At 35.6% G+C, this 18,340-nt stretch overlaps 2 protein-coding genes and 1 pseudogene across 5 annotated transcripts; all 3 read right to left on the reverse strand.

Moving 5' to 3' along the window:
* Positions 1–1,972: 1,972 nt before the first annotated feature.
* On the reverse strand, positions 1,973–4,773 carry LOC120139074 (annotated as a pseudogene).
* Positions 4,774–5,459: 686 nt separating this feature from the next.
* LOC120141649 (zinc finger CCCH domain-containing protein 17-like) lies at positions 5,460–8,595 on the reverse strand. 2 transcript variants are annotated; one of them, XM_039156459.1, is made up of 5 exons: positions 8,312–8,595; positions 7,686–7,796; positions 7,369–7,596; positions 5,856–7,326; positions 5,460–5,804 (listed from the first exon to the last, which is right to left on the reverse strand). In XM_039156459.1, the coding sequence occupies exons 1-5, from the start codon at positions 8,468–8,470 to the stop codon at positions 5,650–5,652; spliced, it is 2,124 nt and encodes a 707-aa protein (XP_039012390.1). In that variant the 5' UTR covers positions 8,471–8,595; the 3' UTR covers positions 5,460–5,649. The 2 variants fall into 2 exon arrangements, with proteins under 2 accessions (XP_039012390.1, XP_039012387.1); XM_039156456.1 differs by having other exon boundaries at positions 5,461–7,326; positions 8,312–8,594.
* Positions 8,596–12,016: 3,421 nt separating this feature from the next.
* Positions 12,017–17,762, reverse strand: LOC120141666 (microtubule-associated protein 70-2-like). 3 transcript variants are annotated; one of them, XR_005517789.1, is made up of 12 exons: positions 17,326–17,762; positions 17,129–17,214; positions 15,700–15,765; positions 15,456–15,626; positions 15,165–15,335; positions 14,887–15,042; positions 14,639–14,785; positions 14,490–14,561; positions 13,893–14,402; positions 13,629–13,810; positions 12,303–12,486; positions 12,017–12,218 (listed from the first exon to the last, which is right to left on the reverse strand). XR_005517789.1 is itself a non-coding variant. In XM_039156472.1 (12 exons), the coding sequence occupies exons 1-11, from the start codon at positions 17,576–17,578 to the stop codon at positions 12,447–12,449; spliced, it is 1,854 nt and encodes a 617-aa protein (XP_039012403.1). In that variant the 5' UTR covers positions 17,579–17,762; the 3' UTR covers positions 12,017–12,218; positions 12,401–12,446. The 3 variants fall into 3 exon arrangements, 2 of the variants coding, with proteins under 2 accessions (XP_039012403.1, XP_039012395.1); XM_039156472.1 differs by having other exon boundaries at positions 12,401–12,486; XM_039156464.1 differs by having other exon boundaries at positions 12,017–12,486.
* Positions 17,763–18,340: the final 578 nt, after the last annotated feature.

The following is an 18,340-nucleotide window of genomic DNA, read 5'->3' on the forward strand; positions in this document are numbered from 1 at the left end:
ATAACTTATCATGTCAAATTGTCTAGAATTTGTCTTTGTTCAATGTCTACACAAAAACAATCGAAAATGAATATCACAATTCATATTGCTTATAACCAAACATAATAACTTAAGCTGAAAGAACGCTTAATTCATCATTTCAAGCACACTAGTATCGGTACTTCTCCTATAGTATTGATTCTTCCCTTCTATGGTATCGATACTCACTTCAGTATCGATACCATTATGGTATTATGAAATTTTAAACTTGATAATGGTATCGATACCTTACTCTTGGTATCGATACTCCCCTTTCAGTATCGGTACCTTCTTCAAGCAGTATTGATATTGATCCTCGAACTCAAACTAATTTTGCCTTGAAGTATCAGTAATGTTCTTCCAGTACTGATACCCTTGCCCAGAAATTACCATTTTTATTTCAAAAATTAACCAAAACTTACTTAAATCTCCCACTTTTATCTCTTTTTATGTCTTTTAATTCAACTACTCTTATCAAAACCAACTTATATCACTCCTAACCATCCAAAATCCCACTAAAACACTTGAGACTAAAAATCATACCTTAATTTCAATCATGTTCTAAATCATTTCTAATACTTCAAACACTTTAATTTGACACTTGACAAGTCAAATATGCAATTAGAATCCACTTACTAACCATATTTCATAACTTCACTTAAAAACTCATTTTACTAATCCATTGATAAATCACTAATTTCTTAGTTTTAATCAACCTTAAGCTTTCCTTAAACTTATATATTACTCAAATACCACAACCAAACCAAAAAAATTCAAGAAATCATCAACTAAATCTTACTCTCCTTTGAAATGGTTTCCACGAGCAATGAGGAAGAAGATAACTAAGGTTTCCAGACTTTTCCTTTCTCTTCCACGTGTTTTATATCCCTTAAAAGGGAAGATAAAAATCCTTCATTTGAAAAGTCCATAATGCCCTTCCAAGATTCCAACTTTGATATCAAATCCTAAACAAAAATTTCCAAATAAATCATACTTTTCAAGTTATTTCAATTAAACCACTAAATTTTGAATTCTTACATTTTGGTCACTAACCCGATGATTGGGGTGTTACATTGATGATATTTTATTATATCTATTTTTAATTTAAAATTATTCTAGTAACATTATCTCAGAACTACGGAAGACATGATAGGATAACAATTACTTCAATTAAATATATTTATTTAAAAATATTAATATTTAAAATATAAATAATATATTTTCAATATAAGAACGCATTAATTGTAAAAGGTTTTAATTATAAAAATACATTGTCAAATATATTTTACAAAAAGTGTTTACCGTTAGTTAAGTATGATTTTCATCCGGTTCGAGGTTATTTTGATCTAAAATAAAACTTGGCGAGTTAAAATATTTTTTAAGAAAATAAATAGACCAGAATAAAACGTTAGAAATGAATTTTGACATTTATTTGTCTTTAGAGTTTCACAAAAAGTATAATAAGGAATCTTCAGCTCCACTGCGGTTGACCACTAGCGTCAGTGGACACAAAAAAAAGGAAGAAATTACCTTCAGAGAAAATAATTGTTTTATAGATATAAACATTTATAGTAACATAAAAGTAGCTGCTAAAAGAATGGATCTTCTCAAGTAAAATGATAAAAGGTTCTTTCAAAAAAAAAGAAAAGTGTAAGCATAACAACAACCTGAACAAGTCTGTCTCATGGTGTTTAAACAGTAGAGCCCAAATATTAAAAACAGATGAGGCCTACAAGTTAATCTCATCGACGCAATTTTCTAGCAAAATCTACCGAAAATCAAAGAAAATTTTCTGACAAATGGATGTGATGCAGGACCATAGTTTTATAATATTTTATTTTAGTTAAGTATTACATATTTTGAACAGCTTAGGGCTAATAATAGAACTTACAAGAAAAGTAGCCATGTTTGATCTTCGTTACTAATCATCTGTTCAGCTTTATTACTCTTTAATTGTTGTTTTTCTCCCTCTACTACGGTCCAAATCAGGATGGAAATTAAATAAAACCTGTTGTTACTCGCACTTGATAGACCATACTACTAAATTGCGGTTGTGAGTGTTGCGATGATACGGCGTGATTTTTTCCTTAAATATAACTATATTTTATGTTGCGGTTGTGGTTTGCGTTGTCACGGTGACCTTGAAAAACGTTACGATACATCTGTTACACTACGTTACGACCTCAATTTAATACTATGTGATAGACCCGTATATAGGACAAACAAAGAGTAGCGAGGCGCGGAAACCAACTGTCCCGAGAATGAGGAAGAATCCATAGCAGATGCAGGCCATATAACCAAAGAAAGACGAGGTTTGCATAAAGCCAGACATGTCGGATTGAGCGTAGTAATAATACAAGCAGTAAGCGTAGATAAAGACACCGGTTGATCCGCCACAGATGAAAGACCTGTAACAAATTTTATGATATTTTACCAAGTACAAGGCTGAAAAGCAACAGACAGGTGAATGCAGAATTAGAGAACTTGTGTACCTCCACCACCATTCATGATCTTCAGCAGCGAGATGGGAATGTCAAAGCCACGGTTATAAAAGCAGTAACAATCGGAAGGATGATGAAGACAATAAACAAGATGCTGTATATGGTATAGATCCTGTGGCCCCAGACACTAGCGAAAATGTAGTAAAGCTCGATATAGATAGCACTTTTTTTTTTGAACATTCGATATAGATAGCACTAAATGGAAGAAATCCGGCCGTTGCCATCTGAGGAATGACACTGCTGTACCAAGGCAATGGTGGAATCTCTCGAGGATATTTTGTGGTGTGGCACGGAGCTTGGAACTCAGCCTTGCTATTTTTGCCAGCAATCCCACCCAGAACAAGCAATGGAGATGTCACTATTGTCCATATAAGGACTATTACTACAATAGTTCCAAAAGGTAGCACCGCAGTTGCACTGTATACAATAGCAAACGTGTTAAGGAAGCAGAACGTTAGAAACAACGGATCACAGAAAAGGCAGCCAGTCAAAAACAGATTCCTAACCTGTCATTCAAAGAAATGATATAAACACATTAGCCCAGCCGAAATTATAGCAGCATCACATTTAACATTTCAAACTAGCAGATAAACTTCATCTATACCTACCCAGTTGTTTCCTTCAAGCTGACAGTAGAAAGAAGTTGCAGTATATCCTGCAATTCCTGATGTAAGTGCATATATGAGCATCAGGGTAGTGAATAGAGCACCTCGATTGTAAGGATAAAAGACACCAACCAATGCAAGCATGAAAATGAAGACCGTTCTGGTAATCATACAGAGGTTCAGAAGAAATTAGATAAGAGGAACATCTTTCTATGACTATAGATCACAAAGTGATAGCTCTAGTTCACAAATCTTAAGAAACATAAATACCAAATAGTGGGATCCATACAAAGTAAACAGCTGTGTTCCAGATCCAAGATAAGAAGCAAATAAAGATCTGCACTTTGGGAATCGAATTCATCTCCATGAATATGCTTCCATCCAGTTTCCTCTTGATCATCAGCTGCTGCTTCGTCTTGGCCATACCTTCCATAACAGATCAAACATTTACAGAAACCAACAACAAAAGAGAAAAAACAAAAAATATGAGAAAATGTACAAATAGATGATAGGTCTCACTTAATGAAATCATTCTTCAAGACTCGAATGAGAATCGTTGCAAGGAAACCAGTCAAAAGGAGAACCAATGAATCTCCAAATGATGTGGCAAAGAAGAAGACATGTAGTACTTGTCCATCCTCTTCCCGAAAGGAGTATCAGTTTCCTTCCATTTCATATAATACATAAACTCGGCACCGACTTCCTTATCCTCGGTCAAGTCGGCAAGCGAATGAGGATCCATCCTTGCATTGACCTCAGTAAAACGGTCTTTGTTATAAAGGACATCAAATTGGATATGCTTGAAAAAGAAATACTTGTACTCCCTCGGATCAGTTTTGCCTTCCTTATCAACTTTTCCAATAAAACCCCAGATTGGCAAATCATCATAATACATTTGGAAATAATAGTCCTTGACTTGTCAACAGCCTTTCGAAAATACGCAACCTCTTCTTTCCAGAGCTTCTTCGTACAAACAACAGAAGAATCTCTTTCCTCTTTAAAATTCAATTTATAAGGAGCACTGACAAGTCGATCTCCATTCAAAACCTCACCTAAAGCTTCTTTCTTCTCCGTTACAATATCTAAATTCCATCGGGAAATTATAACATTTTAATGAAATCGAAATTAAATTGGTTATGATAAACAAATTTAACAAAAAATTAAAAGCAAAAAAGGAGCCTCGAGAACAGAATGGCAGATCAAAGTAGCGTAGCGATAGGTTTCACTGGAAACAAACAAACCAAATTAAAAAAAAAAAAACTAGTAATTTAAAGGGGAAAAACCAAACAAAATGCCAAACGCGATGAGCTTCGAATTCAGTTTAAGCTAATTTAAATGTTCCAAAAACGAAATCACGAAATGAAAAAAAAGCATTACGATTCGGTATGCGAACGATAAACAACTTTCAGATCTAAACTCAATCGTTGTCAAATAGAAACATGAAATGATAGGACTACCTGGGGTTGTAGAAAGGCCAACCTTGTTGGCGTAAAGAGGGACAAGTTCACCGTCTTTGTAACGGTGATCGGAAGCGTCAGATCTAACACATGAAAGACAATTGAGGATCAAAAGTCCGACGAATACGAACGTCGTAAAATTGCCGATGTTTATCATTTTCCGGTGAGAAAAAAGATTAGGGGGAAGTTAGGAAATCTAAAACGGTAGAGCGTCGAAAAGAGTTGCATGAAAGAAGAGGTGGTGGAATAGGATAAAGTAGACAATAGGCCACTAAAGTATGCATAAATGATATTTTGCTCAAACTCTTTTCAAATATTTCAAAATAATCCTTAACCTTCCTAAGCGCTTATAAAACGGTGCCCTTCAACGTTAAAATAGTAATAAATTTTGATAAGTCTAAGGATAATTTTATGATAATTTGATAAATTTAAAGATATTTTCTAACAAACTGATAAATTGAGATGACCATTTTGTAATCATTTGAGAAGTTCAATGACAATTTTATAATATTCAAAAAGTCACTGACTAAAAAGCTCAACGATATTTTGGGCATATTTTTCAAACGTATGGGTATGATATATATGGTAAAAACTTTTCGACCATTTTAAGATTATATGTTGATTGACTTTCTTTTTAAAGGAAAAGACTTCATTTCCAATTTATTTTGTTAAAGTTGAAGAGGACTTCCGGTTGGGTTTTAAAAATCATTTAGCACATAACTTTAGCGACCAAGTTTACTTGACAAGAAACCAACAGAAATAACAAAACTGGAGCAAGTTGGCTGTGAAAGTAATAAAATAAAGAAATGGAGATTTTAAAAAATTTCCTTATTTTCTTTATAACTTTGCAGCTATAGCTGCAGCTAGGACATTCTAAAGTTCAACTGCTAGGCACATTAAAAGGCCTCAAAAACATATGAATCATCATCCCCCATAAATATAATGAGAACATAACAAAACTTACTGACCCCTACTTCTACAATGAAGATTCCAATATTATCTACCTTACTTCATCAGATGGAAATGCTGCAAGTAGTTTATCTCACCATCTCCATATTTCCCCACTGCTCACAAATACATGACACCGAGCTTCTTTTCAAAGTCCTCGCCGTCTTCCTCCTCTATGTATTCCTCTTCGGGGTCTGCATTTTCACCCTCGTAGTTATACTCCCCTTCATCACCCTCCTCATAATTATACTCGCCTTCATCCCCCTGGTCATCTGCATCATGATTGTGATTTTCTGTTGTCACGTCCCCAATTGTCCCGTCCTCATTCTCAAGCTTGTGTATGTTTAGTTGAGGAGATTTGCCATGAGCAGCTTCTGCAGTGCCAATGTCTGCAGATGTAGACTTGGATTGATCCTTTCTGTTGGCCTCCTCCAGTGTCAATGAAACTACTGTGTTAGTGGAGCTGCCATTCAAGCTTTCTTTGCTTTGTTTCTGGTTAACATCTTTGTGTACCGATGCTATTCCACTTCCAGAAGCTGTAGGTTCAGATTGCCTCTTTCTCTTCAGAATCTCTCTAAGAGACTTTGGGCCATCAAATGAAATATCACCTTCGGTTTGTTGACGACCCTCTATGCTCTTCCTCTTTCCAAGAGAAAGGAGTTCATTATCAGTATTCTTACAAACTTTCAGCTCTGCAAGCCGTTTTGGACCAGCAAAATCAGCATTCATCTCATCCATTATTTCTCGTCCTATTCTTGAACCCCCAAACCTTCGACCATCTTTATTGTTGTATTCCCCTTCCACCCTTACTTTTATCCTGTCACGAAGCCTCCCCTGGCGGGAGGTAGTATGTGGCTTTCCTGGTGAGAGTCGACCACAGTTTCGCTCCCTTTCTATCCGTCTTTCAGAACATGAGTCAGTCCCATTACCTAAAGATCTTCCTGGAAGCTTTATTCTACCCCGAAGACGACTACTAAAATGATGTGTGTCTCTGAGAGAATCACAGTAATTTTCCTCCCTTTCATGGTTTTCTAGGGCATGATCCTGATTGAAAACAGACCTCAGGCCATTAACCCGCCTATGCTTAGATAATCGATGCCTTAGGTCTGACTCCTCAACACGATCAGGACTATGAACTCTGGTGTAGCCTCTTCTTTCAAGAGTGGAAGGTCCCAGAGATATCCTCTCAGATGAAGCTCTCCGTTGGTTCCATCCATAGTTCCCTTGCACATGGTCCAATGAATCATAGCCAGGCCCATCAAGAAACATATCTCGGTCAACATCAACTATGGCATCATAATTAGTAGCATGACCAATGTCATACTCATTCACATTCCTTCCCGCATGTCCTCTTGCACCTCCATATCTCTCTTCACTGTGGTAGAAATCAGAATCTCCATGTTCATCATCCACAATAACATCAAAACCAGGAGAGGACTCCCTCAAAAATTCGTCAGTCTCCTTACCATCATGACAACTCGGTTCATCTGAAACATGGAGTTGATGCAAGCGATTGGAACGACCCATGGCACTACCATTTACAACTGAGGTAGTGTATGTTCCTTTACGTTGAGGAAGTTCCTCATCCATGCCGGACGGATGTGGCACACTTCTCCCAACAGTAGTATCATTCCTAGTCGAAGCAGCTCCAACTTTCGGGGCAGGTTTACCTTCAGGATGTACTCCAACTGTCTTTGAAACATTAGTTGGGAGAAACTTGTGCAACTGAGATGATTCAGCAGCACCAAAAGTCTTCTGATAAGAATTAGGTTCGGTAGCAGTGATATTTGCAGCTGGCTGAGGAACATTATTACTCACACTTGTACCATGCAATGCAGCTGGCTGAGGGGATTTATTACTCGTACTTGGACCATGCAGAAAAGCACACCAGTCACCTTTTAAGCAAAGCCCCTTTTGGAAGAAAACACATGGCACTGCTTGTTTTCTGGGATTGTAAGAAACACCCTGGTTATAAGCAGTTGGCGTTGGTGTCACAGAGATATGTGACGAAGGCATGGAAGAAGCAGCTGGAGCTGCTACTTGGGTTCCCAGGAAACCATCAAGGGGCTGAAAAGACAGCATCAAAACAAACAACTATTAAAACTAGCACATAACAATATCGATACTGATGGTGAAAGAGAAGTGAAGAAACTCACAGGATGCCGAAATCCGCAGTTCTGGTTCATGCAATTACCATTCAGCCAGTAATAACAATCCCTTGGGTTAATCCGAGCATATTCGCTATGGCGATATTCGCATTCACTTCCCTATTGGCACAAAAAAGAGAATGAATCTAACAGAATCCAAAGACTATTGATGACAGAAAAAAATGCATTGCAATACATCAGATACGTCCATTGCATTTTAGAAATTAATCATAGCACAACTTTACACTATCTAAAATTAATTGGTTATTTTAAACAAAAATGATGCAGAAAATAAGATGATTACACACATTTAATGGCATAAATTTTGAAACAAAAGCAATAATTTTCATGAACCTAAAAGGAACATCAAGGGAAAGATTCATTACATTTCCTGATGAAATGCACGGAGGATTTTACTCAAGATCTAACCTAAAAGGCGCTAAAAAAAAGTTCACTTTCCAACTAAAATCAACATATATTTTTCACCCAAAGTTACATAAACAACTAAACAAAGAGTCGTTAAAATAAAGGAAAATAGATGGGTAAACCTGAAACGTTAATTGAAGTATAAAATCAAGATCCCCAAAAAAACAAGATCTTATTTGAAACCCTAAAACCCTTTTCAAAAAAGGAACCTTTTTGCAGGTTAAAGGTGAGGCAAGAAAGTAAACGCAATCTGTGTTCCTCTTCAAGGTCTCTTCTTCGGCCGATGTATTTGTAGCCCCCGCCGTAGCTGTCGCTGCAACCGCATGTTTATTCTGTTGCTGCTGCTTTTGCAACGTAGCCACTATCATGGCGGATTCTTTAACAATATATCAAATCCCCAAATCGGAGAGGAGAGAAGATATCATTCCTTCGCCAGATCGAAATTTACAGAAAGAGACCCAAAGAAGAGATTGGGGTTTGATATGATTTAAAAAAAAAAGAGCCTAAGCTAAAGCTTGTATTTTTAAAAGGCTTAATATAAAAATAGTTCTAAAACTATATTTAAAATTAATTTCTGATTACCATATAATTTTTCGTTGAAAATAAACAATTAATATTTTTCTACTACTTTTAAGTTTTCACCGTTAAAAAACGGTAGGTAACATGCGACATGTTTAAAAAAAATATTTTTGAATAATATTTTTTAAAATATATAAATATAATAATTGTTACTTAACGATTTTTCAACAGTTGATACTTAAAATTATAATATAAAAATATTAGACACTTATTTTTAACGAAAAAAATTATTGAGAGACCAAAAGTCAATTTTTTATTAATCTAGGAGTAAATACAAGATAATATCGATTCAAAAATAATTTTAACAATTTAACATTGAACGTTTGCATCTATGGCATTCCTCGTGCTCAAACCCAGGATCTCAAGAAATAACAACAATTCTTTTACTACTTAGGCCGCTCGATTCGTGCCCAAAAGTCAATTTTAAATATAATTTAGACACTTTATTTTTATTATTAGAATAGAATAAAGGATAAATACCAAAATAATCACTTTGTTTCATATATATATTAACTTTTGGTCATTAAATTAAAAATAAATGATTTAGTCACATACATTATTGAATTATAACATTTTGATTATTACAACGTTACACATCATTATTTTAATGATTTGACGTATTAATGAAAAGGGATCGATATGACTTTTAAATTTTTATAGATACTAATTTAATCCTTAAATTTTGATAAAATATCAATTTGACTCTAACTAAAATATAATATCAATTTAATCATTGAGTCTGATTAAAATTCTTCATTGTTGCCCCTTCTCACCACTCTCGCTATCGATTACTGGACCTCAAAATTTTAACCAACTCCTTTTTGATCACCTAAACGTGAATAACATATTCATTTTCATTAAAAATGCCCTCAAATTTCATACAGCAAATCAGTGATTGCTTTTGAACGAGCACATCACAAATTTCAGGCAACCTTTTGATTTTCCTTTCGCTGATTTCGTATTGAAAATAGGTTCCCTTGTGACTGAGTTTTTAATCTCAAAGAAGCTATAACTTATGCCTATTAACCCCATCGCCCTCTTTTATGCACTTTACAACTTGTTCCCATGGCGATACAAATGTATACCTCAACATTTACAACTCTGGTTAACGGGAAGTTTTATGCCAAATAAAGTTTTGTTTAGTTTTCATAGTCGAATAACAAAATTTTATATGCCAAATCAACATAACATTTTCTGTCAAGAAGAAATCGAAAAGGAGGATGCAAGTCAAAGTGATTCTTTACTTTGGAGTACGCTCTTTCCGAGAAAAAAAATTAGTTGAAGCATATTGTATTTCACTGGGTTTGTTATGCTTATGTGGTTTAAAAATATTTTTGAGGATGATAATGTACATATTAATAATAAGAAAAATGCATGTTTGGATATTAACAATTTATCTTATTTTTTTAAAACACGCTGGCCCAACACGAGGCACAGGGCGAAGGCCTTTCGTGACGAGATGACTTTTTTATTCAATGTTTTACTATTTTAAAGTTAATTATATTCACACCCTACATTTCACATATTTTGACAATTTGGTCCTGCCAAAAGGCCTACATTTCTACTTTTTGATTAACTTAGATGAGATGCATTTAACTCATGCCATTAATATACCACTAGATTCATGCATTTAACTCCTGCCATTAATATACAATTGGATTCATGTATTATACATTAATGAAACTTGTGTATTCTCTAGAACAATGCTTTAATTCCTGCCATTAATGTGGCTCGTGTTTTTTTTTTTTTTTTGGATAAGTTTCATGCAATATATTGTTCAAAAGAAAACAGCAAAGCTGCTACAATAGCACCTCAACAAAACTAACAAAAACAATACCAGCCTTCCCAACAGACAAAACCAACCCTTACAAAAATACCCCAATCAATATTAGGGAGGGTCAAAATACCTGAATTTGATGAGTCTCAACCCAACTCGACTTTATAGGGGTGAGTTTTTTATATAAAATTTGGGGCTTGGGCTGGGTGGATTCTATAAAATTTTGGGACGGGATTAGGTCGGGTTTAAGACGAAAAATCACCGACCGGATTATTATTATTATTATATATATATATTAATTTTTTTATATTATTAAAATAAATTAATTTAACCATTTAAAATATAATAAACAATTATAAATATATTATTATAAAATATATTATTTTAAAAAATTAAAATATTCAGGTTTAGGTATATGTTTTGGTCGGGCCGGCCAAAAACCCGACACGCCCCGCCTTTACCATCCCTAATCAATACATAGAGTTATATAGACTCTATCAGCCCTGTTTATAGGTAACCTGCTCAATTTTATCCTAACCAATTCTTTAACACATTCAACAATTGAATTAATAGCGCGACTATTAGACCTAAACAAGCGATGATTAGGCTCCTCCCATATGCAATACAAAAATGATGTCCAAGCCAACTTAAGAATATGGACAAGAAGAGAAACACTCTTCAAATTATCAATCGCCCCAAGAAACTCATCCCAACACAAATCCCTGCGATGCAATCTGCAAACACTCAGAATCTGCCTCCAAACTCCCTGGAAAACGAGCACTCAACAAAGAGATGACTTCAGGATTCCATACCATCACCACACAAAACACATAGACTGTCAACAATAATCCCAAACCGAACCAGCTTGTCCTTAGTAGGTAATCTATCTAATATAGCCATCCAAACAATGATAGAAAGCTTCCATACATGAGAAGGAAACCAAATAAACCTATGCCATTTCACCTTATCTCTTGGAACACTAATTTTGTTTCAAATCCACTTACAACTAATAATGCTCCAATCCAAACCAGTACCAAACAGAGCCCACGGCTCACCCCTTAGCTTCAAAACCTTCCCTAGCAACAACAGCAACAAAACCTTATTCCCATATGCAATGGGGTAAGGGGGAGGTAGGGTAGTAGGCTTGCACACAACCTGCCAAAAATCAACAACCTTTAATCCCTAAGGCGATAGAAGCGTGTACCTAGTACCTCTGTAGAAAAGCCCCCAAAGCGTGTGCTTGAGAGGGCTTGCACGCAATGTCATGAATTCCTTTCTTCTTCTTCTTCTTCTTTTATTTTTATGTATATTATCTCTTTCTAGTCTCAATCATAACATACTACATACATATTATGTTTCTGGTGGAAGATGCACGAGAGCAACAAAACACCCCTTTTATCCCTAAAGCGATAGAAGCGTGTGCCTAGTGCCTACGTAGAAAAGCCCCCAAAGCGTGTGCTTGAGAGGGCTTCTCGTTGTGCGTTGCACTTGTCTTTTTAAAGGCATTTTACTTCGAGCCCATCTACACCTGGCGCCTTAGGCGTGCTTTTGAAAACTAAATAATTTATTGAGCTCAACTTGATTTATTTAGGTAGAAGCATACACCTTATATTCAAACTATAAACACAAATTAACAACTTATCCGCAGATTGATATAACAAATATGATGAACTCTCAAAAAAGAAAACAGGGAAAAAAAGCCATTGAAGTAACCTATACAAACACATCCGTAGCTACTGGACAGTCCCCCAAGGAAAAACCTGCCAAAAAGGTTAGCTTAGAGTCGATATTTCCTTTCTTTAGCTTACATCTAGGCAGAGGAATAAGCATTTTCAGAAGCATACCGATAACCGATTTCTTCATAAATAAGAGAAGTTATAATCCTTATAACCAATCACCAGGGAGGTAATATATAATAAATAAGGCAATGTACTGAGGAGACCTATGCAAATTTAGTTCTTGTTGCTGCTTCGACTGGAATTTTGTTTTCATTGTGTGCTGCGCGTTAACCCAATTCGAGATACATTTCTGCATAAATTTGAGAAATTTTCAGTTCTATTGAATGTCGGTATTTCTTTTTGGACAATATACTAACCATGAAACCAAGGAAAAGCAAACTAACATGTCGGCATTTATCGATTACAGGTCTCAAAATTCAGTCAAGCAAATCATAGGAGATCAATTAGGCGAATATTAAACATAATTAACAAGTGGATTCATTTTGAATTTAATCACTGCGATATGAAGTACTGAATAAATTACAATGAATCCTATCAGACAAAAAAACACTGACGGGGCTGAATTAGAGCAACAACTATTGGCTGTTACTCAGACTTGGGTGTGTGTTCGATGCAGAGATGTCCGATCTTTTTAGTATCCCAATTCTCATGCCCAACTATGTGTAGGACAATATTTCAAGAAAAAAAGAAGAAGAGTCTGAGAAACATAGACTCTTGCAACAAGCAAGTTGTTATGGTTAGAGAGATTACCAGGGGACCTAAAGGTTTCTAAATACAGGGACAACAAAGATGAGATAAGTATAGCTTATAAGCTGGTTCAACATGACCGGAAAAAGAAAACATTGAAGGATAATGACACTTCGTCAAAGCAGGGGTGGATGCACTAAAAGCCCCCTAGGGGGCCAAGTGCATCCCATTATTTAGGAAAAAAGTGAAATTTAGTATAATATGTTAAAGAAATATGGAAAAAAATAAAAATTTCTCCATACCCATTATTTTTAAAAAAAGAAAATTAAAATTTTGGACCTCATTCTTAAAATTCTGGATCCGCCACTACGTCAAATGAAAGCTAGAGGAAGGACTTGTATGTTTTCTATACATCCCTACTCGAGAACAATAAGCAGATTTCCTAAAAAGGGAAATCAACAAGGGGCAGTCTGATTACTTGACTTGCAACTGGGTATGGAAGACATCTTCAAACCAACTAGGGGTAAGTGTTGGAAGAATTAGACAAAAAATATATAATAATTACAAATTTGTGTAACTAATAAATGTTGGGATTTCAAACCAAATTTGTAGAATATATTGAGGATTTAACTTGTTCGGTTCTCTGAATATTTTAACACAAACAGTTCGACTAATTTTAGCTTATTAAAGCATTATAGAAAATAAGGAATGTTAAAAGCTAAAAAACCATCAAAAGGATAATACCTTCCAGCAAGAAGCTGAGCAGCAGACCCCTTGGAATTTCCAAACCGCTTGGCCCGATTTTCATGTTCTTTCTCCACACGCATTGAAGCAAACTCTTTCTCCATAGAAGCTACTTCTCTTCTCATCCTTTTAGCCTCAACTTCCATTGCCTTTGTCAATGTTTCCACCTTCTTAGCGAGCATCTGAAAAACACAAGGATTATTAGGGCATTATCCAGTAAGATAGATTAAAATAGTTTTGGACTGAAAGAACATGAGTATCAACCTCAATCGCTTCATCCTTATCCTTAAGGCTAAGGTCTTTCTCGTGACCAGCTTTCCTCAAAGCTATGACCTCTTTTTGCAACAAATCATACAATACCCCTGGAACCTTATCCTCTGCATCGTCTGACTGGAAATTATTAGGTTTTTCCTCACTCGGTGCCTCACCCTTTCCCTCAGAAAGCTGGTTGAATGAAATATTTGAGCCTGCTCCATTTAGAACCACTTTCGCCCCATCTAATGATCTTGTGCCACCATCAAATGATTTGGATGTTCCTTTAGCATGCTTCAATACTGTAATAGATGAGAAAGATGGTCTCAATTGAGAGCCTGGTGATCTCTTGGATAAAACCCCATTGGGTGTAGATTTCGAGAAGTTATCAACTCCACCAAGAGACTGACGCCTAGAACGCCCATTGCTCACACTTCTTCCATCTGATGTACTGCGACTAACATTGTTAGAAGATCCTCTCAAGCTGTCTTCTAAAACTCTGAGCCGCAATTGATATTTCTCCTAGAAAATTAAAATAAAATCTCTTATTCCAAACCAACAGCATCAACAAAGAGAGCGGAATGGTAATTGTAGCAATCAGATTATTACTTTCAACTGTGCTTCAGATTTTGCAGTTCGCTCAGTTATGGCAAGCTTGTCACGAAGTTGCTGCATTTCTCCCTATAAGAAAAAAAGTCCATAATAAAGACACTACTACTTTAATGGATTTATTCAATGGAGAAACCATCCACCAAAACCTGCAAGAATCTCCGCTCTTCTAGCCATTGTTTTACAGGCATCACTTTGTCATTGGCATCTTTCCACTCATTTGCAACAACTGTGGCCACTCTATTAGCACTTACTTTTGCACGTGCCAGCTCTCGATCAATAATTTTTCTTTCCTCCTAAAACACCAAAACAAACATTCATTTTGAGAAGAAATTTAAGACAATATCACCAAAAAGGAATCAGGAAAACTCAGATATTTAAAGGCTTAGCACATTACATTCATCTCCTGAACTTTCCGCTGGTAATCCCTTACTGCATTTGCAGCAGCACCACCAGCAAGAACAGCCTCTTCCAGCTCCCTAACTGTTTGTGTAAGCTTTTCAACCTCTGCAACCTTTTGGCGATGCATTCTATCCAAAATTTTGTTTTCTTCCTACCATAGACAGGTCATAGACATGTGACTTCCTTCATCGCATAGTGTACAGATTGAAGAAAATTTATATACCTCAATTCTGGTGCACCTGATAAAGGAAATGCAAAGAATTATGGGAATACCTGGCAAATTTCTATCTGCTTCATTAACTCCTGATTTTTATTTTGGAGATCATCTACCATAGATGCTTTTGCCAAAGCAATCTGTACGGTCCTTTCAGCATCAAGTAAAGCTGCTTCTTTTGATTTAGTTAGGCGATCAAGGGCTCTGTTATCATCTTGAAGCTTTGCAATCTGCAGAGAACCAAAAGAACTAATCAAGGAGAAAATAACCAATTGCATATAAGTTTAAGAAAGCAGTCTGTAATTCCCATTGTGAGACAGAACCAACAGTTGAATGGCAGCAAGAAATACCTCTTCCCGAGCAAGCTTCAGCTCTGCCTCCAAGGGTGCAAGAATGGCTTCAATTGGAGGCATATCATCATCCTTTTGAGCAGCATGAACCCTCCGCAGTGTAGCCTCAGCAGCAAACTGAGCAGCCATGGATGCCTTCTTCTCATCATTTATTTTCTTGATTTCAAGGTTCTGGAAAACATGTTTAAGAACTAAATATAGAATCAGAATAATAATATGGCTTGAAAAAAATTCAAAGCTATACCTTGCTTTCCAGAAGAGATTCTGCCAGTTTAAGCTTCTCCTCCATTTTTGAGATCTCATCAGTGAGCTGTAGTAAAATCCAGATATAAAAAACAAATTCAGTTTTCACCTCAGTAATAAAAAAATGTTCACAAGAATTCTTCGGTCATGATCGATATAAAAAAAATTCAGATGTGTCCAACACTGAAAACTATCAAAAATTTATATTATATATTCAATTACTGCAAACAAAGGTTAATATAAGTTTTCCCAAACAAAGCCTATATTTGAGTACTACAAACAAAGGTTAATAAATTACATAAACAAAGTTTATATATGCAAGTGTGTTGGCAAGTGTTGAATACCTCTTCATTAGATAAAGATCATGAATTTTCCCAAACAAGACTAGAGATCATATGTAACATGTAGAAAACTAAGTCATAAGCCAAAGATAAATAAATCATGAGATCACATACTAACCTAAACCCCATCAGATAATTAAATTTAAGAAGAAATTTTGATCTAATAGGAAAACCATCACATGTTCTAGATGACAGGTAGTTGTAGACATGAAACCTTGTGACAGCTTTAATGGTTACAAATCAAACACTAACAAAAAGGAATGGAAGTAACTGAACATATGCAGAAAATGAAATTAATTTGTCATAATCTATAAGTTTAAAATACAAACAAACAGGTATTTTGAGGAAACCTGAAAATGAAGTTGGATAAAGCATCAAAAAATGATTCATGCTGTTAGATGAGACAGCCCATCACCGACTTTCTAAAATTACCAAGTAATAAATAACACTGATGAGAACTCCACCAAACAAAAATTCCCAAGTTCGAAAGAACAGTTATGCACAAGAAATTGTATCTCTCATAGATCGTGAAAACAACTTTCCAACCATTAGAAGGAATAAAGATTTGCTATCAGCATTGTAGACAGAGGCAGGCACAACTATTTACAAATAGAATATACAGGATCAACAACAAACAGATTATGTTACTCCGACTTGGCAATAAGTGTCAAATAGGGGATGTATCTGGCACAAGCATCTTCTTGGAGGGTCATCTCCCCAATCAGATGTCCAGACACCACGAATATTTCAAGAAAAGATTGAAGAGCAGGAGCAATATCGGAAACAAGTCCTTCTTCATCAGTTTCATATTTTTTATAAAATAATCCATCATCTCTAAACTTCAACGAATTGATTTTTCATTCCCCTACCACAACCACCCCCCCCCCCCAAAAAAAGAAATGAATATCAATTAACATGGAGAAAAAGAAACAGCGGACTTTCCACTGAGATCGGACATAAATCAACAATAAGAAAATTTTTAAAATATTTCAAAAAAAATACTACTTTAAATACCACTATCACTAAGGCGTGTTCACTAATTGATTTATAATATAAACTAATCCTGATATATATATATAATTCAACAACCTCTTCGACAGCCTTTTCTCTGAGCCATTCAGACATTCTTAATGCTTTAATTTCCGTTTGTGCTTCTCCCAATTCTCTGTTCTTATCTGTAAAAATAAAAAATCGAATTACTAAAAAAACCGTTAACTGTTTACTAAGAGCAGCTAAACTGAACCGACTCTAGGCGAAAAACAACTAGTTCGAGCCACATTCCTTACCTCTCACTTCATTCTCCAACCGATTAAGCTCTACTTTCACCGGATCCGATCCATGAAGCAACGTAATGAATTCATTATCCGCATCGAAGCTAGTTCTAGCAGCTCCTCGACGAACCTTTCCCTCCACTCTCTTAAACGAAACCGACACCGTCAAAGGAGGAGGTGCTCCCGACGTCGTCGAAGTCACCCTCACCGGCGACTCAATCCTCGCATTCCTCGTAACCTCCGCCACTTCGCCGGCAATCTCCGCCATCTCCGATCGGAACTCTTCCTCTCACCAAACACAAAAACCAACAAAAAAAAAGAGAGAGAGAGGAATTCTTTGCAGAGAGAAGTTAGCTTTCACATCTAAACCTTGAAGTGGATCCAAAATGAGAAGGTTCTAAAAACAAGTTGAAATACAACTGTTGAACAGAATTCAGATATAGAAATGAGAGAAAGTGAGAAAGAGTTGTCTTTGAGCTGGGAGATAATATCTTTTTCTCTCTCGATTGTGGATTTAAAAATCTGGTACGAGTTAGGAAAGAGATTAGAAACTAGAAAGTGAAAAAAGTTACATTCACCAGAAAAATTAGAACATAAAATGTATTCCTTGAATTCCATTTTTGCAATTTCTGGTAGCTTGCGTGTTTCGGTTACTTTACCCATAGAGGAAAGTTTGGATGGAAAATATATACTAGGGTAACTTTAAAAATGGACACAATCTTAAATTTTAAAATTAACCACCAATACTTATAGGTTGAATTGGTCAAATAATCCAGAAAATTTATTTTATGATCTAAGGTGAATGTTACATTGACCATAAATCTCGTCATACTGGTGTGACGAGTTTCATAAGATATATGTTTTTAAAGATGTCACGTGAGTCCTACAGTCCAAATTATTTTAATATATCTTATGGGCATGATGTGTCTCAATAAAAATAATATTTTTTTGAATTTTTAAAAGTATTGAAAAAGTAATATTTTATTTCTGATGGAACTCGTCACGTCGGTGTGATGAGTTACAACGGGTA

Source organism: Hibiscus syriacus, unplaced genomic scaffold (assembly GCF_006381635.1).
Source record: "Hibiscus syriacus cultivar Baekdansim isolate YM2019G1 unplaced genomic scaffold, ASM638163v2 tig00002237_pilon, whole genome shotgun sequence".
NCBI classification, from domain to species: Eukaryota; Viridiplantae; Streptophyta; class Magnoliopsida; order Malvales; family Malvaceae; genus Hibiscus; species Hibiscus syriacus.

Bases quoted from the DNA above. Each gene is read 5' to 3' on its own strand.
- LOC120141649 (XM_039156456.1), bottom strand. From the start codon at position 8,470: ATGATAGTGGCTACGTTGCAAAAGCAGCAGCAACAGAATAAACATGCG. The intron at 7,597-7,685 runs GTGAGTTTCTTC...CTGTCTTTTCAG, and splicing joins ACTGCGGATTTCGGCATCCT to CCCCTTGATGGTTTCCTGGG. The intron at 7,327-7,368 runs GCTGCATTGCAT...AATGTTCCTCAG, and splicing joins GTAATAAATCCCCTCAGCCA to CCAGCTGCAAATATCACTGC.
- LOC120141666 (XM_039156472.1), bottom strand. From the start codon at position 17,578: ATGGCGGAGATTGCCGGCGAAGTGGCGGAGGTTACGAGGAATGCGAGG. The intron at 15,766-17,128 runs GTTGTTGAATTA...ATTTTACTACAG, and splicing joins GAGAAAAGGCTGTCGAAGAG to CTCACTGATGAGATCTCAAA. The intron at 15,043-15,164 runs GTATTCCCATAA...TGTCTATGGTAG, and splicing joins AGCAGATAGAAATTTGCCAG to GAAGAAAACAAAATTTTGGA.